Below are 18008 nucleotides of genomic sequence, written 5' to 3' on the forward strand. Positions count from 1 at the left end.
GTCCTTCTCCTTTGATAGCAGAACAAATGCATCGACTTTGCATGGAAGAATCGTTAAAGAAGCTTCAGAAGAATACTGAGAGAAGTAACATTCTCTATTTCCAATTTTTGATGAAATGTTCTGAAATTTGTAATGGTGATTCCAAAGAAGGCACACGACTAGCTAGAAAGTTCCAAGATTCATATGACGTTACAGTTTTTGAGGGAAAAGTTTTTCTCAAACCCAATGAGGTTAGTTATTAAAATTAATTAGTATTTATTGTCTGGTTATTAATGTGTTGGTTTTTTTTTTATTTATAGACGTTCGGAAAGATACTGGAGGTAGCAGCCCCTAAATCGATGATCAATCCGCAAGAGGAATTTCAGAAGATGTTCGCCTTCAAGAATGCGATATACTAGCAAGCAAATTTCCAGTATCAACTTGAGAAAAATTTTGGACTGATATATTTCCTATACTTGCATACTGGCTATGCCACTCTTGAATGGTTTTATCCTAATCCACCTATTGTGAAAATATTAGGTCCTATACTGTTTTTTTCGGATGTTTATTTGTTTCTCCTGTTTTTTTTATTCTCCTTTAGGACTAAAAAAAAAAATATCTATCACCAACTGGCGCCTTTACCGACTTACATATTATGATACGTAAAATAACTTCTTTTACAAGTTATACACTTGAATATAACAAAAAAATTAAATTCAAATTAGAAAATAATAATTTCATTATCCCGTACCTGTGCGTTGCTCAGAGGTCGTGGTTCACGTAACCGCTTTTGCAGGTGCCTAAAATTTTGTTGAATATTTGTCTTATATTAAATCGTACGGAAAAAACATACAATATTTTCAGTTTTTAATATTTTTTTAATATATAGTAACAATATTAACGTATAAAATGCCTATATATACATTAAACAATATATGTTAACTATCCTAGCCAAAATGAAATTTCTCTTGCTGTCCGATTCTGTTCTTCATGTTTTCAAAAGAAAGAGGGTGATTTTCCCAATAACTGTACCACATTTTCGGAAGAGTTATTGTAATCCCCAGAGGGTCCTTCTCCTTTGATAGGAGAACAAATGAATCAACTTTGCATGGAAGAATCGTTAATGAAGCTTCAGAATACTGAGAGAAGTAGCATTTTCTATTTCCATTTTTTGATGAAATGTTCTGAAATTTGTAATGATGATTTCAAAGAAGGCACACGACTAGCGGGAAAGTTCCAAGATTCAAATGACGTCACAGTTTTTGAGGGAAAAGTTTTTCTCATACCCAATGAGGTTAGTTAATAAAAATTAATTAATATTTATTGTCTGGTTATTAAGGTGTTGGTTTTTTTTTTTTATTTATAGACGTTCGGAAAGATACTGGAGGTAGTAGCCCCTAAACCGATGATCAATCCGCAAGAGGAATTTCAGAAGATGTTCGACTTCAAGAATGCGATATACCAGCAAGCAAAGCTCCAGTACCAAAGACGAGGAATTTCAGAAGATTTTCGACTTCCCGTATGCCAATACAGTCCCACATCGCTCAGGAATCGAGGCCAAGGGCAGTTTATATACTCCCTCCTCCCTTCATCCTTCGAGGCGCCTTTTAAGGACAAAACCGTGACGGAGCACCGACCTCCAAAGCGGACAATACCTCGGATGCGGTGATTGACCCTAGCGATGCTGTCTAACGACTTGAGGTCGGAACAATGGTGCCCACCGTGGGGCCGAAGAGGCTCCTTCGCCCCTCAATTAGGGGGATCCACTCCCCTTAGACCTCGACTGGGGGGCTTGTTCCCGTATGCCAATACAGTCCTACATCGCTCAGGAATCGAGGCCAAGGGCAGTTTATATACTCCCTCCTCCCTTCACCCTTTGAGGCGCCTTTTAAGGACAAAACCGTGACGGAGCATCGACCTCCAAAGTGGACAATACCTCGGATGCGGTGATTGACCCTAGCGATGCTGTCTAACAATGGCGCCTACCGTGGGGCTGTGTAAAACGTGTTTCCCATCCACAGCGCGAGTTTCTTGAAGTTTATGTGGTTCTTGTGTGGTTGTGCGCTGGTGCAACCATTTTCGACGTTTTTCACCGTTTGTTTGAGTTTTCGTTCGGTGAATTGAAGTTTTCCACCGTTTGTGCGAGGTTTCAATCAGTGAATCGAGGTGTTGCCGTTCGTTTGAGTCTTCGATTGGTGAATCGGGAGTTTTTAGAGGAGAAATAGGAGGTTTGTGTTGAGATTGCGAGGTTCTGTAGAGGTTTGACCGATTGATTGCTGGATCGATCGTTCCGCTGGTGAAGGTTTTGGTCGCTGAAGTTTGATCTGTTGATATTTCATGAGAAAGATGAGAAGTACGCGTTCAAGTCCCGTTGTGCCAACTGCTGGTGAAGACGCCATGACCATAGCGCAAATGATGGAGATCATGCGCGCGTTGCAGGAAAATGTGGAGGCATCGCGCGCAGAGCAAGCAAAGATGCACGAAGACCTGGTCGCCTCTCAAGCCAGAAATGAGGAGCTCAGCAAGGTCACTGAGGAATTGCGTCAAGCTTTTCACGAGCAGAGAGGACGCACAACCGTTGAAGAAGTTGCGCCGTCATCGCCACCGCGCGTTTTTCCGATGTCGTTTGCTTAGGCGATCACGGACACGCCGATTCCTGCGAGCGCAGTGGCCGTATAAGCTTCTTTCACCGACGTGGAGGATCCTGAAGCACATCTCACTGCGTTCCACACGCAGATGATGCTGTCAGGAGGCTCATATGCAGTCTATTGCAAGATGTTTATGAGCACACTCCAGGGAACAGCACTGGAATGGTTTGTTAGCCTGCCCACGGGTCACAACCAATTTCCAGCAGTTCTCAAAGCTTTTCGTCGACTAGTACATCGTGAACAAGGCGCCATCTAGGGTGTCTTACCACTTGTTCGACGTAAGACAGTTTCAGGGAGAGTCCCTCATGAACTATCTGAATCGTTTTGGAGCACAGATGGTCCGCTTGCCTGCCAAAGACGAGGAGATGTTGGAATACGCCTTCAAAAAGGGCGTGCTGCCTGGACCTTTCTGTGAGGCGCTAATTAGGGCCCACCACGCCACGTTTGCTGAAGTTCGGCGACTTGCTGTGGCCCATCGTCGACGAGAGCGAGGTCGCCGAAAAGAGAGGGAGCGTGGTTCCTGCTAGGCCGCGGGCCCAGACTAGAATTCAGCCGCAGAGAGTGCTGGAGACAATGGCGGCTAAGAAGGATCAAAGGACTCGCCATCCTTACGATCCAAAGAAAAACAAGGGAAGGGACGCCCTAGGTAGTTGAATCGCCCACCAAGGTACAAGTTTATCATGGGGTTGGCGGACCTGATCGCCATTCCCAACATAGCTGTCAGGTTTAAGGCGCCTGAGAAAGTCTCGGACAAGGTGTTAGGACCAAACCCAAACACATGGTGCGAATTCCACCAGAGTTTTGGCCACACCCTTGACTCGTGTTTGGCCCTGGGTTACCAGCTCGACGACTTGGTCAAGAGCGGTTTCTTGAATGACTACCTGCTGGACAAGAGAACGGAGCAAGCGTCGAGTTCCCAGCCGGCGAGCGGTGAGGGCCAGCAGCATGAAATGCCCACGCACGGCGAGATCCACACCATCGTTGGAGGTTTCTCAGGCGGTGGATGTACTGCATCACAGAGAAAGAAGTATGCAAGGTCTGTGATGGCAGTGGATGTGTTCGAAGATCACTCGCCAGACGTGGACATTACATTCACAAAGGAGGATCTCAGGGACGTTGTGCTTCATGACAACGATCCCATAGTTATCTCGCTGGTCACAGCGGGAAGGAAGGTCCACCGGGTATTAGCGGATCAAGGAAGCTCGGCAGATGTCATGTTCTGACCGACTTTCACCCAGCTGTAACTACCCCTTGACCAGTTAAGGCCCTACGGAGGATGCTTGTATGGGTTCGCTGGCGACCAGGTGGAGGTCAGGGGGTACATTGAGTTAAGAACTACGTTCACAGACGAGGCGACCTCGAAGACGGAGAAGATCAAGTACCTTGTCGTGAATGCCCCCTCGGCGTATAACATTCTGCTGGGAAGACCGACCCTCAACAGAATAGGTGATGTGCCCTCAATTAGGCACATGAAGGTTAAATTACCGTCGATGGAGGGAGTGGTGATCACCATAAGGTCTGACCAAAAAGAGGCCAAGAAGTGCTACGAAAATAGCCTCAAGAATAAGAGGTCGGTGAGCTACATCACCACGACGCTGCCTCCCGGTGTGGAGCCCAGGCCAACAGAGGGGCGGGTTGTTGATGCGACGATGGAAGTGACCGCCGGAGGCGATGTTGTCATGGTAGACGCTGAGGTCGAGGGAAAGAACGTCGGTCGGAAAGGAGAAGCGAGAAACCGCCCTGAGGAGGCTAGAGAGTCGGGAATCGCCAGGGCGGTAATCGCCAGTGAAACAAGGCCCAAACCCGTCGAGGAGTGGCTCGAGAGGGAGATCGGGGGCAAGATCTTCAAGTTGGGAAGATCTTTGGAAGATGAGCTACAAGACCAGATCGCCAAGGTGATAGAAAAGCATTTGGATGCTTTTGCATGGTCTGCATCAGACATGCCAGGAATCGACCCCGATTTCTTATGTCACCACCTAGCAATGGACACACAGGTCAGGCCAGTACAACAGAGAAGAAGAAAGTTCAACGGGGAGAGGAGACAGGCGATTAGGCATGAAAACTGGGATAATGTCTTGCATAACTCCTTGTATTTATTCATGTAGTTGTATGTCTTCATGAGACGTTCTGTGTTTGACCCTGAGTCGGTGAATGTATAAAGCTTGAAAGGAAGGTTATGTGGAGGTCTTGAGGAAGAAAAGATAGCGAAGAGCAAATCCATAAAAGGTAACAAACAAACATATATGTCCCATCACATCCTAATAAATTAGCTCACAACAAATGATCCCAAACCCAAAAGTCAAAAGTACGAATCCAAACCCTCCCATCATAGCCTTTTGCTTCACCAGATTAACTATTGATTGATTGGATGATCTCATCATTTTTAATTTTGCCACCTATAAATCATAATCAAAATGCCATAAACATCAAAATGGATGCAGTAATGAATGATAGTAGGAGAAAAAAACAAGCTCTCGTCACGCAAAATGAACAAAGTGATCATGGTATATTAGACACCTCATATTCTACCAAAAAATGTAATTAAACATTCCACAAGCTTACAAGATCATCAAGACCAAGCAAATCCCCGTTACTCCCAAATTAGGACAAGCATTTCTCTTTATCATCACAGTTATCATAGTTAAGATTGCAGTAAACACCACTCAACTGAAAATGCAGTCACATACAATTCAATGTCAATTTCTTATATGCAAGACTAAGACTCTTAGGGATTAAATTTATAATAAGACCATTAATGCAAAAAAAAAAAATACAGTGAAAAGCCAAAACAGTGATAAATAAGATGAAATATACCTCTTCTGGACGAAGGATAACATGGTTTCCAAAAAACACAACGTTTCTGGAGTGATCCAAGAGTTTTGCAAGCTCTGCACCTTTATCGGAATTCTCACACGTCTCGATGCAGATCCGCAAGAATTCAAAGTATTCAATCATAATTGCAGTAACATTTCTCAATTTCTTCATCACCTCCTTCATTAATACGACCCTCCGAATCTTCTCCTCATGAGCGAAATTGAACGCCTCTGGGAGCTCCCGAGAATGATACATCATTCGTCGGAGAAAATCTTCGGAACTCTCATGCGGCACAACAGGAGGCGACATGACTTTAGAAGCGCCTTCTAACGACATCTTTGTCTTGAAATCGTTAAGAAAACGTTTGGAGATCTAAAGTTCCATGGAGAAACTTTGTTCAATAGATGAAAGTTCACAAAAGAAAGTTAGTTTTTCTAAAAGTCGTGAAAGTGGAGATTTCGTGCAAATTTTTACATATATATATATAAAAGATGAAAGTTCACAAAAGAAATTAATTTTTCTAGAAATCGTAAAAGTGGAGGATTTTATGGAAATTTATATATATATATATATATAAAGGAAAAAACTTTTTTTTAATTAATTTGGTTAATCATATTTTTTTTTTTTAAAAATAACCTAAATATCCTATCCCTATACAGTATTTAGATATTACCAAATTATTCTCTATCATCATAATAATAATAATAATAATAATAATAATAATAATAATAATAATAATAATATCTCATATATTATAATTTAATTTATTTTTTTTGCCTAATTTAATCACTAATTGAAAACATGTACACGTATCAAAATTAACAAATTAAGAAGACGTGTTAGAGGTGAGAAAATTTGATTATATAGAAAAACTCTAATATAAATCCATGTTCATTTCATTCTGCGGGAGTAGATAACTTTCTCACGCTCCTTAAACCGAACATTTTTTATAATCAGACCATTAATGAAAAAAAAAATACAGTGAAGAATTAAAACAGTGATAAATAAGATGAAAGATACCTGTTCTAGATAGAGGAGAACAGAGTTTCCCAAAACCACGACGTTTCCGGAGTGATCCAAGAGTTTTGCCATCTCTGCTACATCTTTATCGCAACTCTCATACGTCTCCCTGCATATCCGCAACAATTCAGAGTATTGAATCGTACTTGCAGCAACATTCCTCAATTTCGTCATCACCTCCTCCATTAATCCGGCCGTATCAATATTGTTCAGAAAACGGAGAATTTCTCTGCTAACAGGAGGCGACATGGCTTTTGAAACGATGGTGCGTTCGACAGTTTTGTCTTGAAATTGTTAAGAAAACGATTGGAGAATTTGGAAATCTGAAGCGCTATGGAGAAAGTGTCTTCAATAGATTAAATTTCACAAAAGAAAGTTAGTTTTTCTAATAGTAGTGAAAGGGGAGATTTCGTGGAAGTTTTTATATATATATATATATATATATAAATAAGATGAAAGTTCACAAAAAAAAGTTAATTGTTCTAAAAATCGCGAAAAGTGGAGGATTTTGTGGAAATTAATAAAAGAAAGTTAGTTTTTCCACTGAATGGGAAGGATTTCCTGGAAATTTATATATATATAAAGGAAAAAACTTATTTTTTTATAATTAATTTGGTTAATCATATAATTTATTTTTATCTTTTAAATATAACCTAAATATCTGATCCCTATATAGTATTTAGATATTACCAAATTATTCTCTATAATAATAATAATAATAATAATATCTCATATTTAATTTATTTTTTTATTGCCTAATTTAATCACTAATTAAAAACATATACACGTATCAAAATTAACAAATTAAGAAGACGTGTACAGAGGAATTTGATTATATAAAAAAACTCTAATATAATTGATGTTTATTTCATTCTACGGAAGTAGGATTTGGTATTTTTTAAATTAAGAGTAAAGTTGTCTTTTCACCCTAACCATGGGTCTAGGAAGAAAATTCCTTGTATTGAAAGCCCAATTTTTAATGAGCTTTGGGGGCTATGATCCAGAATAAAAAAAAAGGTAATTGCTTCCTACACCCAATAAATTTAAACCTACACTCTATCAGTAACCTGAACTGATAAAAATATATTTTTAATTTTTAAATTGAAATGAGAGTACATGTAAAAATGTATTCTAAGTTTGATATTTTAGAATAAATTTTTGGATTTTGGTTTCTGAAATACTTTTTTAGAATCCAGAATTCTTTTTCATCTTTTTGGATTTCTTTTTCTATTTGAATTCTGGAATGAAAAGTTTGAAATTAACTGGGTGTATGTTTAAAAATATTGTGCAGGAAGCAATTGCCATAAAAAAGAATATCAGAAAAGAAAATAAATTCTGGATAATTCTATGCTAAGTGGGAACACAACCTTCCATAGCTTTTACACGAGTTTGTTCATTCAGAGTGAGATTCGTTGAAGAGCTTCAATGGCGGTTTCTTCTCTCTCTGTTACTCCTCTTTCTCTCTCCAATTCTTCTCCCTCTCTATCTTCCAAGCTAAAGTCTCCATTTTTGTGCCTTTTCTCGGGTAACTCCTTGAGGGTCACATGCCCCAAACCTCTGCACTCATCAACTGTGGTTCATGTTGCTCCGGAAGTGTTGGATTCTTCCCCTGATCCCTTGGACCCACCTCCAGAAACCCTTGATGATGACTCTGAATCCACCACTTATCAGGTCTGTGTTGTGGGTGAGGTTTGGTATTTCTTCATTGGGTGATGTATTGCTAGGAATTTTCCAATTGCTTGATTAATTGTGTTTCTAGAATGTACTAATTCAGCATGTGTGTTATTGATCTGTAAAGCAATGGTCATTGTGTTTGTTGACAATGTAAGATATGTGGAGATAAGATGAAATGAAGAATGAAAATTATGACAAAGTTATTATTTTTGTCTTTTGCAATGTCATCACTTGTTGTTTGGAGATTTAGGAAGTATAGTTTGTGTTGTGATTTTCCTTACACATGTTGAGTAGTGCGGAAAGAAAACAAGGGAGGAAAGTTTAAAATTTAAATTGAAGAGAAAATGGGTGGGGGAAAAAATTGAATTTTTGTTTAAGTTTGATTTTTTTTTTCTCCCCTTGATTTCCACTTTCCCTTTAACTCAACAAAGGAAACTACATTGTCATCTGTGTTTCATTTCTGCTGTACTGTCTTTTCTCCCATTCAAACATATCATTGCTGTTTTGAGCTCATTAGCAAAGTTGGGTGGCATGGTGCAGTTAGTATCCTTGTTAATGCAATATTTTGGTGTTTTAGGTTGGTGACTTGGGAACTCCTAGCACTTCGGCAATTAGCATTGGTGGTGATGCAGATGCAGTATGTTGATCAATGCCCCATTTTCAGTTGCTATTTAATATTTGTTGCATTTTGGGGTTTTGCTTTATCTTTTACATGCGAGACTCAAATTTCAAATGTGAATTATATCCAGTAAAACTAGTTGAAGAATTACAATAAGAAATTGGACATTTTAATCTGTGAATAGTGTTTGGTAAATCAGGTAAGAGATTAAATGAGTTGTATTTGATGCTCACCAGTTAGCCAGGAGTGAATATGCCTCCTCATAGTCATATAGCATTGTTCCCTGACGAGGTGACATGGCTCTCAATATTATTGGTGTCCAGTTATGCCTGTAATAGACATTTTTGTAGTTATAATTTTTGGGTTAAATCTGTTTTAGGAATAATTTGTTACAATTCAGCCATCTGGAAATTTATAGCATGTTTATTGCATTGAATAGTGTGATAATGCTTAAATTGGTGGGATTCTGTATCACCAGGATGAACCATGTCTTAGCAATTTTTTATATTTTGTTGTTGTTGCTTTTTTATTTTTTACAAATTCTCATCAGAGAAACGAAAGTAAGGTATAAATTATTAAAAAAAATTGAAACAAAGGAGTTATTCTTAAAGCACCCTGTTTTACTATTCCATTCTTCTGTTGTTCTTCTGAAACAGTGACTTCATACTGTCATTCAATTGCTCTAAACATCCTATCTTGCTATCAAATTGTTCTGTTTTCATCATTTAGAAACAGAGGCTTCATACAGTTGCTCTCACACTCCACACTATTTATTTAGCTATATCATTGCTTCTTTTTTTTCTTTCAAAACATAATCTTCATTCAATCACTTATGTGGCCCTAAGGCTTAGAAAAAGGGATAGAATGACGTTTCATGAAAACATATTCTGTTCTTTAAATAAGTTACAAAAATTATAATTATCATTTTCTAGAAAGTGTATTTTAAGTTTAACTCTACCTTACAAAACTGGTTTGTTAGATGATGTTTGCACTAACTTATATACCATGATTTAATTATAATACTAGTTGGTGTGAGATTTCCACCACATTCAATATCCACAAACAATGTGGAGTAGTTCACCTAGGATGAACTATCATTTTGCAGGAACTAAAAGAATCAACACTAATTAGTTTTCAATTATTAATTTTTGGCTTATGTGCTCTAGTACTGTTGCAATTTACTTTCCCCCAGTGATATATGAAGTTTTTTAGCATTTTAAGTTTTGGTGAATCATGTGTACTTTTTCTAAATTGAGAAAAAGTTCCTAGTCACGTTTCAAAAACCAAGCACTCTCTATATAGTTCATGGTTTGACAGCGCCATTTCGTGTTCCATGATTTTGATGACCTATTAGTGTTGTATCTCTTGCCCTTAATTCATCAAAAGTGGGCCTAGCTCTGCATGATATAGATTCTTCAACAACTTTAGCTTGTAAAATGGCAATCAAGTTCAAAGAGGGCCTGGTAACTATTGGGATCCCATTTTGCCTATCTCAATGGGTTGCAGCTAATATATCTGTTAGACAACTTCCTTTAATGTCTGCTGGTTTTAGATGTAATCTAACAGTAGTGTCCTTAGACTATACCAACTGGTGCAAATGTTTCCTTTATGAAGAATTTGGCTAAACATGTTGGTTGTTTGTCAAATACCGGATGTGCTCTACAAATTTGTTGTAGTTGCTTTTGTTGGACAGTTGGTTGTTGAATGTTGAGAAAAGTAAAGGCAACATTCGAACCTGTTTGGTACCCCTGTATGGATAACTGAAAAAGAGGGTCTTACTTTGGATATTAAAATTGTGGTAGTGTTAGTGGCTGTGTGGATATTTTCACAGAAAAAAAGAAGGAAATGAGTGAGGTTGGCAATCATTTGGGGTAATTTTGTGATGGCTGTTGCCAGTGCTGAGAAATTTCTTCTCCGATTGGTTTTGTTTCATTCTTAATTTTTATACTTTGTTCCTAATGTTCTAATCTGAGCACTAATCCCTGAGTTAATTCTCATTTGTCCACAGTAAATTCAGTTTCCATAAAAATTACTCTTTTCAATTATCTGTTTTGAACTGTTTTAGTAGTCAAAACCAGGTATTATGATTTTTTATTTCATGAATGATACCGTAATCATGTATTTTTATAATAAAAAATAAATTAAGTTCTCAACCAGCATATCTAACTGCATTTTAACATTGTAAAACATACTTTGTGATTCTTTCTTTGCTGTAATCACTTTGATAATATTTATGGTTGAGCATTATGGAATTAGATGGTCACTGCATTAGAAACTAATGCTCTAATCTCTCTTCTTAACGATGTGTTTAGCAATCTTCCATAGTTTATGAATAATTTAATTTTGTAGTACACTTTTCATGTAGTAAAAACCTAATTTCTTTTTTACTTTTTGAGGTAAGTAGTATAGCATAGGCTGCTCATAACTGTTAGATTATTAATATTTCCAATGATATTTTCTAGTTCTTCATGGATGAGTGGGGTTGTATTCATGGTAATTCTATTATTTGGGCTTTGAATTGTGGAATTAAGCATGCTGTTGGCTTATTTTTCAAAGTTCCTTTCTGAAGTTTTCTGTAAGTTCAGTTGAAAGTTCCAAAAGCAACTCAATGGTACGAGATTTTGAATATTAAACCATTGATTTGTTTTTCTTTTATCTAACCAGAAATTAGAATAAGCATTGCATGAAGTGCCTTTCTTTTTTGGTGTATTCCCATAAAAGTTAAATCATCTGATAATATTTATTGTTCCTATTCTTAGATGGCACCAAAGCAGAAGATTAGAATCAAGCTTAGATCTTACTGGGTGCCCTTGATAGAGGATTCCTGCAAGCAGATATTAGATGCAGCAAGAACTACCAATGCAAAAACGATGGGACCTGTGCCATTGCCAACCAAGAGGCGAGTCTACTGTGTTCTTAAATCCCCTCACGTACACAAGGATGCTCGGTTCCATTTCGAGATCAGAACTCACCAGCGTCTCATTGATATTATGTATCCTACTGCTCAAACAATAGATTCTCTGATGCAACTAGATCTTCCTGCTGGTGTTGATGTGGAGGTCAAGCTCTAGAGGTATTTTCTTCTTAGGTTGCTAACCATCTTGATTTTGAGGGAGGTTCAACTTGTTATCAATAGCCAAGTACATTAGCATATATCATGTATTTCACTACCCAAACTTGACTTGTGTGCACGATGCACAAAATCCTTTTGTTTGCTTCACCTTTTGTCTTCAACAAGGTTTTCATTTTGTCTATCCGTGATGTCATGTTCTTGCACAAATATTTGTATATCATATTCAATGTTATGTAATTTTGATATGACCCATCACAATGTTTTACTTTTCTTGTTAAGTTATGCTTAGGATTTTTTTCTTTTGATTGATTTCAAAGTTGAATAAGATGTCGTTCTTGTAAATTTTAATTAAGGAACGAAATGGTTGGTGGTGTGTTTAAATTGAGAGAACCTTTACCTGTTAACTATTTTCACAAATAATTAAGCAAATGTTCCCTTGCTTTCATTTTAGATTGTCTAGTGTCACAAATAATTAAGGGACGCTTACACAGTCTAGCCTCAGGTTCGCTTACACTGTCTAGTGTGTTCTATCTAGACAGAGTTTAGCGTGTTGCGCTTAGACTGTATAGTGTAAGGATGCTAAGACCATCTAGTCTTAGTGTAAGGATGCTAAGACTATCTAGTCTTAGGTTAGCTTAAACCATCTAGTGTGTTCCGCTTAAACCTTTTAGTGTGTTCCGCTTAAACCTTTTAGTGTGTTCGTTTAAAATTTATGTTCGTTTTTTGTTTGTGCTTAAGGTGTAGTGCATTAGTTTTATTTTGTACTCTATTTTTCATATATTAAATTTTCTGTTTAGTTTTTTTAAGCCTGTGAGTTTGAATGAGATGTGATGTTTGTGATCTGAGTTTTTTTGTAACTCTGTTTGCGGTGTTTCAAATATGAGATACTAGTCTCGCTAGACAATCTAATTAGATAGTCTGTTAGACGATTGTCCATTAGACATAATTAGATAGTCTGTTAGACGATTGTCCATTAGACATATGTCTAATGGTTGTACTTGGTCTTTTTGATTCATAATTTTACTTTCCGTTCGCATTTATATTCACGCATTGTTTTCGCTTAGTATCGTTTTATTTTTAGCATAAAAAACATGTTTTGTTTTTGTTTCATCATTGTATTTTCGTTTTTCTGTCATTTTAATTTCATTTTATTGACAATTTCTCACCGACTTCTAAGTTGTGATTTTAGAGTTATTATGTCAAATTAAGAACATATAATATTTTAACTTCTAATTTTACTTTCTATTTTTAATAATAATATATTTAAACAAATTAATTTTTCTAGTCTATCAAATTCTTTAAGTTCAGTGATTTAAAAAAAAAACCTTAACATAGTCTCAACAAATTATTTTTTAAGTAGATAAAGGACAAAACTATATTCTATTATGATGGTGTTAGTGATACTTAATGTAAATATTAATTAAATTCCACAAATGAAAAATGTGAGTTTTTTTTTTAATTTTTTTTGGCTAAAGGATATGGTTGGTTATTTATCTACTTATTTTATCATTTTTTTCCTAGCTTTTGAAAAAAATAGTTTAGTTCTTTATTTATTAAAAAAAAAACTTAGTCTTTTTCATTTATTTCATAACGTGAAAGAACACATTCTTAAAGCATTTTCTAAACCAACTTAATTGCTTTAGCAAATTCATAATCCTTTCAACTTCCTTTCCACTTGTTAGATGATTACCATTTCTTTTGCAGATTCATTAAAAACCTTAACTTATGTTGGAGAGCAAATTTCAAGATTAATATATACTATACTCTAATGTTTATAACCTTCAAGTTTTTAAGGTTGATAGTTATTGTTGGAGATTTCACCTCGACTAGAGATAAATCCATTTTATAATATATAAGTAGGTCACTTTATAAGCTGGTTTGATGATATTGATTTATACTTGAAATTCACTTTTTAGTATGATATCAAAGTCATTTAGAGTATATTTCAATACATATTTGTTAGACTTATCAGACCACCTACTATTATTGATTTACGCACGAGTTGATAGGTCTCGACATGAGAAAAATGCATTAGAGATTCAACATCTTACTAATTATTTTCATGGTTAGCAAAATCACATTTGTAAAATTACACTAATTACACTCTATGAATAAGAGTTAATTTATTCCACTAATATATGTAAACACATTTGAGTATATAACAACCAATATAACATTACAAACCACCTTAATTTTTTTTTTATGTTGACACGTTTTTAATTCACTCCCATTATACTAAAATAATTATAAGAATAGATTTCTTAAAAACAAAAATAATAACAACTTAAAAAATATAGTAAGATAAAGATTAAAAGTATAGTAAGATAAAGATTAAAAATATAGTAAGATAAAGATTAATAACAACCTAATTCCCTATATAACACCACAGTCACCAATGCGCACTCAAAAGACAGCAACCGCAACATCAATAACTACCAAAACCGCACCACCGTCGACCCGCACCCCGCGACCACCGTCGAATCGCTACCGCCGCGCGACCTCCTCTGCACGATCGCCACCACCGCACGACCTCCACACTCGTTCAGAGAAGACGCAGCAACACAAAAACGAACGTGAATTCAAAACGAAACGCGAACCCTAAACAGGTGAGTTTATTTCATTTAATTTCCCACTTCAGAAAGAGACCGTTTTGGGTTAAAACGAAAACCCAGCTGAACTCGCCAACTCGGAGCGGATTCGCGAGTTTAACCGAGTCTGCCAAGTTTATTCCGAGTCGAGTTTACTCAAAAACCGAGTTTACTACCGAGTTAACTTGGTTTGGGTGGGTGGAAACGTGAACTCGGACGAGTCAGCGAATTGACTCGCGAGTTTGACAACCATGGTGTAACTCTGTCAAATGCATGTTGTTGGGAAAATATTAATGTTGTCCACAAGGTTTCCTTACCATATATCACAAAGACAAAGACATTATAATTTATGCAACACACCTTCCATACTTTTCTGTATATGCTATATGCTACACCGCCATTAGGGTTCAGTCTCCATGCAATGCTATCCGAGATTTATAACTACGCTTAATTGATAAGTTGTATCTATTTATTAATGTGTATCCTGAATATTTCTCAGTAGAATGTATGGAAATTGACTCTTTGGTTCCACGTTTTCCTTAAACAGATATAAAAATGCCAAAAGTAAAGACAAATCGTGTTAAATACCCAGAGGGTTGGGAGCTAATTGAGCCTACACTCCGTGAACTTCAAGCAAAGATGAGGGAAGGTTAGAAATTTACATCATATGCTTGCCTTACAAGATTTTATTATGTTCTATGAGATTAATAGTTTTATATCCTTTATTTATGTGGCAGCTGAGAATGATCCGCATGATGGCAAAAGAAAATGTGAGACATTATGGCCAATTTTTAAGATTGCACACCAGAAGAGCCGCTACATCTTTGACCTCTACCATCGGAGGAAGGAAATTTCTAAAGAACTGTATGAATTCTGTCTGGATCAAGGATATGCTGACCGCAATCTAATTGCTAAATGGAAGAAGGTACCTAAAATATGTTTTTATTCTATTTTGAAAAAAGCTTTTGTTTTTCTATTTCTTTTTTCATAGGAGAAGAAAGTTCATCTAAGTGAAAAGAGAAGAAATTTAACTAGAAGGAGGAAGAGAAATCATGGGTGTAACTCTGTCAAATGCATGTTGTTGGGAAAATATTAATGTTGTCCACAAGGATTAAAAATAAAAATAAATTCTCCCAAACAGATTAGACTAAGTGCACTCAAATAGGGCCAAAAGAAGGGTGTAAGGTCTATGAATTTACCACTAATCATGTTAACCACTGTTCTATGAAAGGTCTTGTCCTTTTTAAGAGGTTTGGAATTTAAAAGGGATTTATTAGGTAGAAACTTTTGAAGGTCAGGTATGTGAGTATGAAATTGAAAGAAAGCTTTGTAGGAGAAAAGTACTGGAGGAGATATTATTCAAACTCTTCTATCTAACTTGGTTGAGGGAGAAATAGAATCAAGTAATAGTGAAACGAAACAGAATTGTAGTTCTCTATATTATCCATAGTTAATTAAAGTCCCTTTGTAAATAGTAATCTTATATTCTTATTTTGATTAGAAGTGGCTACTAGGAAAACTTTGCAATCAGATAGATGAAACATGCAAGAGCCTCTGAAAAAGGAGCACTCCCTATCTCAAGTTCCTCTCAAAACTTTAATAAGGATACCCTCACCCAAACAATATAAATATTTCCTGGAAAATAAATTTCCAGTTCCAACATTTACCAAGCTGTGTTGCTCACTTGCTTGTGAAAATGCGTCCTGCTTTAATGTGTCTTTGGGTCACTTTGACTGTGTTTTGATTAAGCAAGAGATAGCAAGGGAAAGTAGCCAAACAGATCTGGACAAGGACAATCAAGTTCAACCAGTGACTACAGAAAAAATTGATTGATTACCATGCAAAGAAACTCTTTGGAGGCTAGCAAAACCAAACAATCAGTCGTTAAACTGAAGATTGGAGATCACTACTACCCAGTTGACTCCCCACTGTTCTTTGAACTGTGATTTAGGCTCGAAATTTACAACAACTTAAGTAGCAATTGAGATGCATCTACAAATCCATATTCTCCATCTATACAGAAACTTTTCATACAAGAACCTTGTCTAGCCCTACTCTTTCTTAAACTATCCAAATCCATCTTGATAACCAAACTCCCTCATTTTTCTGGCATCGTGAAACACCTCTTAAGCACCTCTTAAGCAATAAAAAATCTGCGATATTTCTTCTTGCAATAAAATATCTGATTTTCGTAATGTCCATTCTCATTTTTAAAAGATTCTGATTGTGAAATTAGAAACACCAATGACCATTCTTCATGCTGTCTTATGATCTAAAACCAATCAATATTTACGAACTTGTTTACTATGCCTAGATTCATTATATCCCTGGCATTGATTGTTATTGAAGGCTTAATCATCTCTTTAATTTTATGCTTTTTTTGCATTTATTTGTATAGTAGAAATAGTTTATCTTGTATGCATAACATTCACTGGCATAGCAACCATACTGCTACACTGTTTTAGGTTGCATGGTTGCATTTCTCTCAAACTTTTAACCATTTGTAAACTTATTTTGAAAAACATCTGGTGTCTGTTTCAAACTGAAATTTGTGATTAAACATGATTCTAATGTAAGATACATGCAGCTTTTGTTCAGATGGGTTAAATTTAGACATAAATCACACTAACTCGTTTATAATCAAAATCAACTTCATAAAGTCAAGATTGTCCAAAATTAAGTTTGAACTCATTTTGAGTCTGAAATTGAGTACTTGTGAAATGAGAAAATATGTTAATGTTGTACTAATTTGTGCCTTCCTGAAGATGTTAATTGTTTTAAGGGATTTGATACTCAGCCAAAAGTGTTAAAAACAATATTATCGTATTACTGTTACTTAGATTTTATTTCATCTGTGTTGGACGTTGAGTACCTAAATCATTATGTTTTTGATCCGCATTGCAGCCTGGTTATGAACGTCTGTGCTGCCTGAGGTGCATGCAGCCACGCGATCACAATTTTGCCACCACTTGTGTTTGTAGAGTTCCCAAGCAACTAAGGGAGGAAAAGGTGATAGAGTGTGTTCATTGTGGATGCAAGGGTTGTGCAAGTGGAGACTGATTGGACATCAATTCTTGTATTTGTGTCATTGGAGGGTTTCTTAGTAGAGCCTTTATTTTCTGTTGTCCTAAACCCTCAGACGGGAGACAATTTCTCCAGGCACATGAATGTTATGTATTGGGAATATTAGTCATGTCTAGTTCAAAGTCTGACTCAATTTTGTACCTCTTCATCTTTATTAGATTAGCATGGTGTACTCTTGCTCGATACTTCACAACTTAGACGATTGGCTTAGAAGAATCGAACAGAGGGTAATATTGTATTGATACTGTGGGATCTAATGCCGTTTCTTGTGGTAATATTGGATTTAAACTGCTCGGTACGAACTCCAAAATCTTATTTTATTATTATTGTTTCAAAGTAAACTATTTTGCGAGAAAAAAACACAAAGTTGAAGCATTATCATGAGATAAATAGTTTTTGTTGCCATCCATCTACGGTCAACTTATTGGATAATATAATCTTTAAATCTAATAGATAAAAAAATTGGTGATATATATTTGAACTATTTGAGAGTAGAAAATATTAACAAT

At 36.3% G+C, this 18008-nt stretch overlaps 3 protein-coding genes across 5 annotated transcripts; 2 read left to right on the forward strand and 1 right to left on the reverse strand.

Annotated features, from left to right (window-relative positions):
• Positions 1-4833: 4833 nt before the first annotated feature.
• Positions 4834-6841, reverse strand: LOC137816577 (calcium uniporter protein 1, mitochondrial-like). Of its 3 annotated transcripts, none has more exons than XM_068619774.1 (3): positions 6462-6841; positions 5442-5813; positions 4834-5023 (listed from the first exon to the last, which is right to left on the reverse strand). In XM_068619774.1, exons 1-3 carry the CDS (start codon positions 6708-6710, stop codon positions 4886-4888), a joined length of 759 nt encoding a protein of 252 aa, XP_068475875.1. In that variant the 5' UTR covers positions 6711-6841; the 3' UTR covers positions 4834-4885. The 3 variants fall into 3 exon arrangements, 2 of the variants coding, with proteins under 2 accessions (XP_068475875.1, XP_068475876.1); XR_011081827.1 differs by lacking the exon at positions 4834-5023 and adding an exon at positions 5105-5294 and having other exon boundaries at positions 5442-5832; positions 6462-6819; XM_068619775.1 differs by lacking the exon at positions 4834-5023 and adding an exon at positions 5105-5294.
• Positions 6842-7567: 726 nt separating this feature from the next.
• Positions 7568-12079, forward strand: LOC137816582 (uncharacterized). The gene is made up of 3 exons (XM_068619781.1): positions 7568-8132; positions 8713-8772; positions 11514-12079. Exons 1-3 carry the CDS (start codon positions 7887-7889, stop codon positions 11823-11825), a joined length of 618 nt encoding a protein of 205 aa, XP_068475882.1. The 5' UTR covers positions 7568-7886; the 3' UTR covers positions 11826-12079.
• Positions 12080-14206: 2127 nt separating this feature from the next.
• On the forward strand, positions 14207-17801 carry LOC137816578 (protein BUD31 homolog 2). The gene is made up of 4 exons (XM_068619776.1): positions 14207-14433; positions 14963-15064; positions 15153-15340; positions 17320-17801. The coding sequence occupies exons 2-4, from the start codon at positions 14971-14973 to the stop codon at positions 17473-17475; spliced, it is 438 nt and encodes a 145-aa protein (XP_068475877.1). The 5' UTR covers positions 14207-14433; positions 14963-14970; the 3' UTR covers positions 17476-17801.
• The last annotated feature ends 207 nt before the right edge of the window (positions 17802-18008 follow it).

The sequence above is a fragment of the Phaseolus vulgaris genome, chromosome 1 (genome assembly GCF_000499845.2).
Source record: "Phaseolus vulgaris cultivar G19833 chromosome 1, P. vulgaris v2.0, whole genome shotgun sequence".
Classification (NCBI taxonomy): Eukaryota; Viridiplantae; Streptophyta; class Magnoliopsida; order Fabales; family Fabaceae; genus Phaseolus; species Phaseolus vulgaris.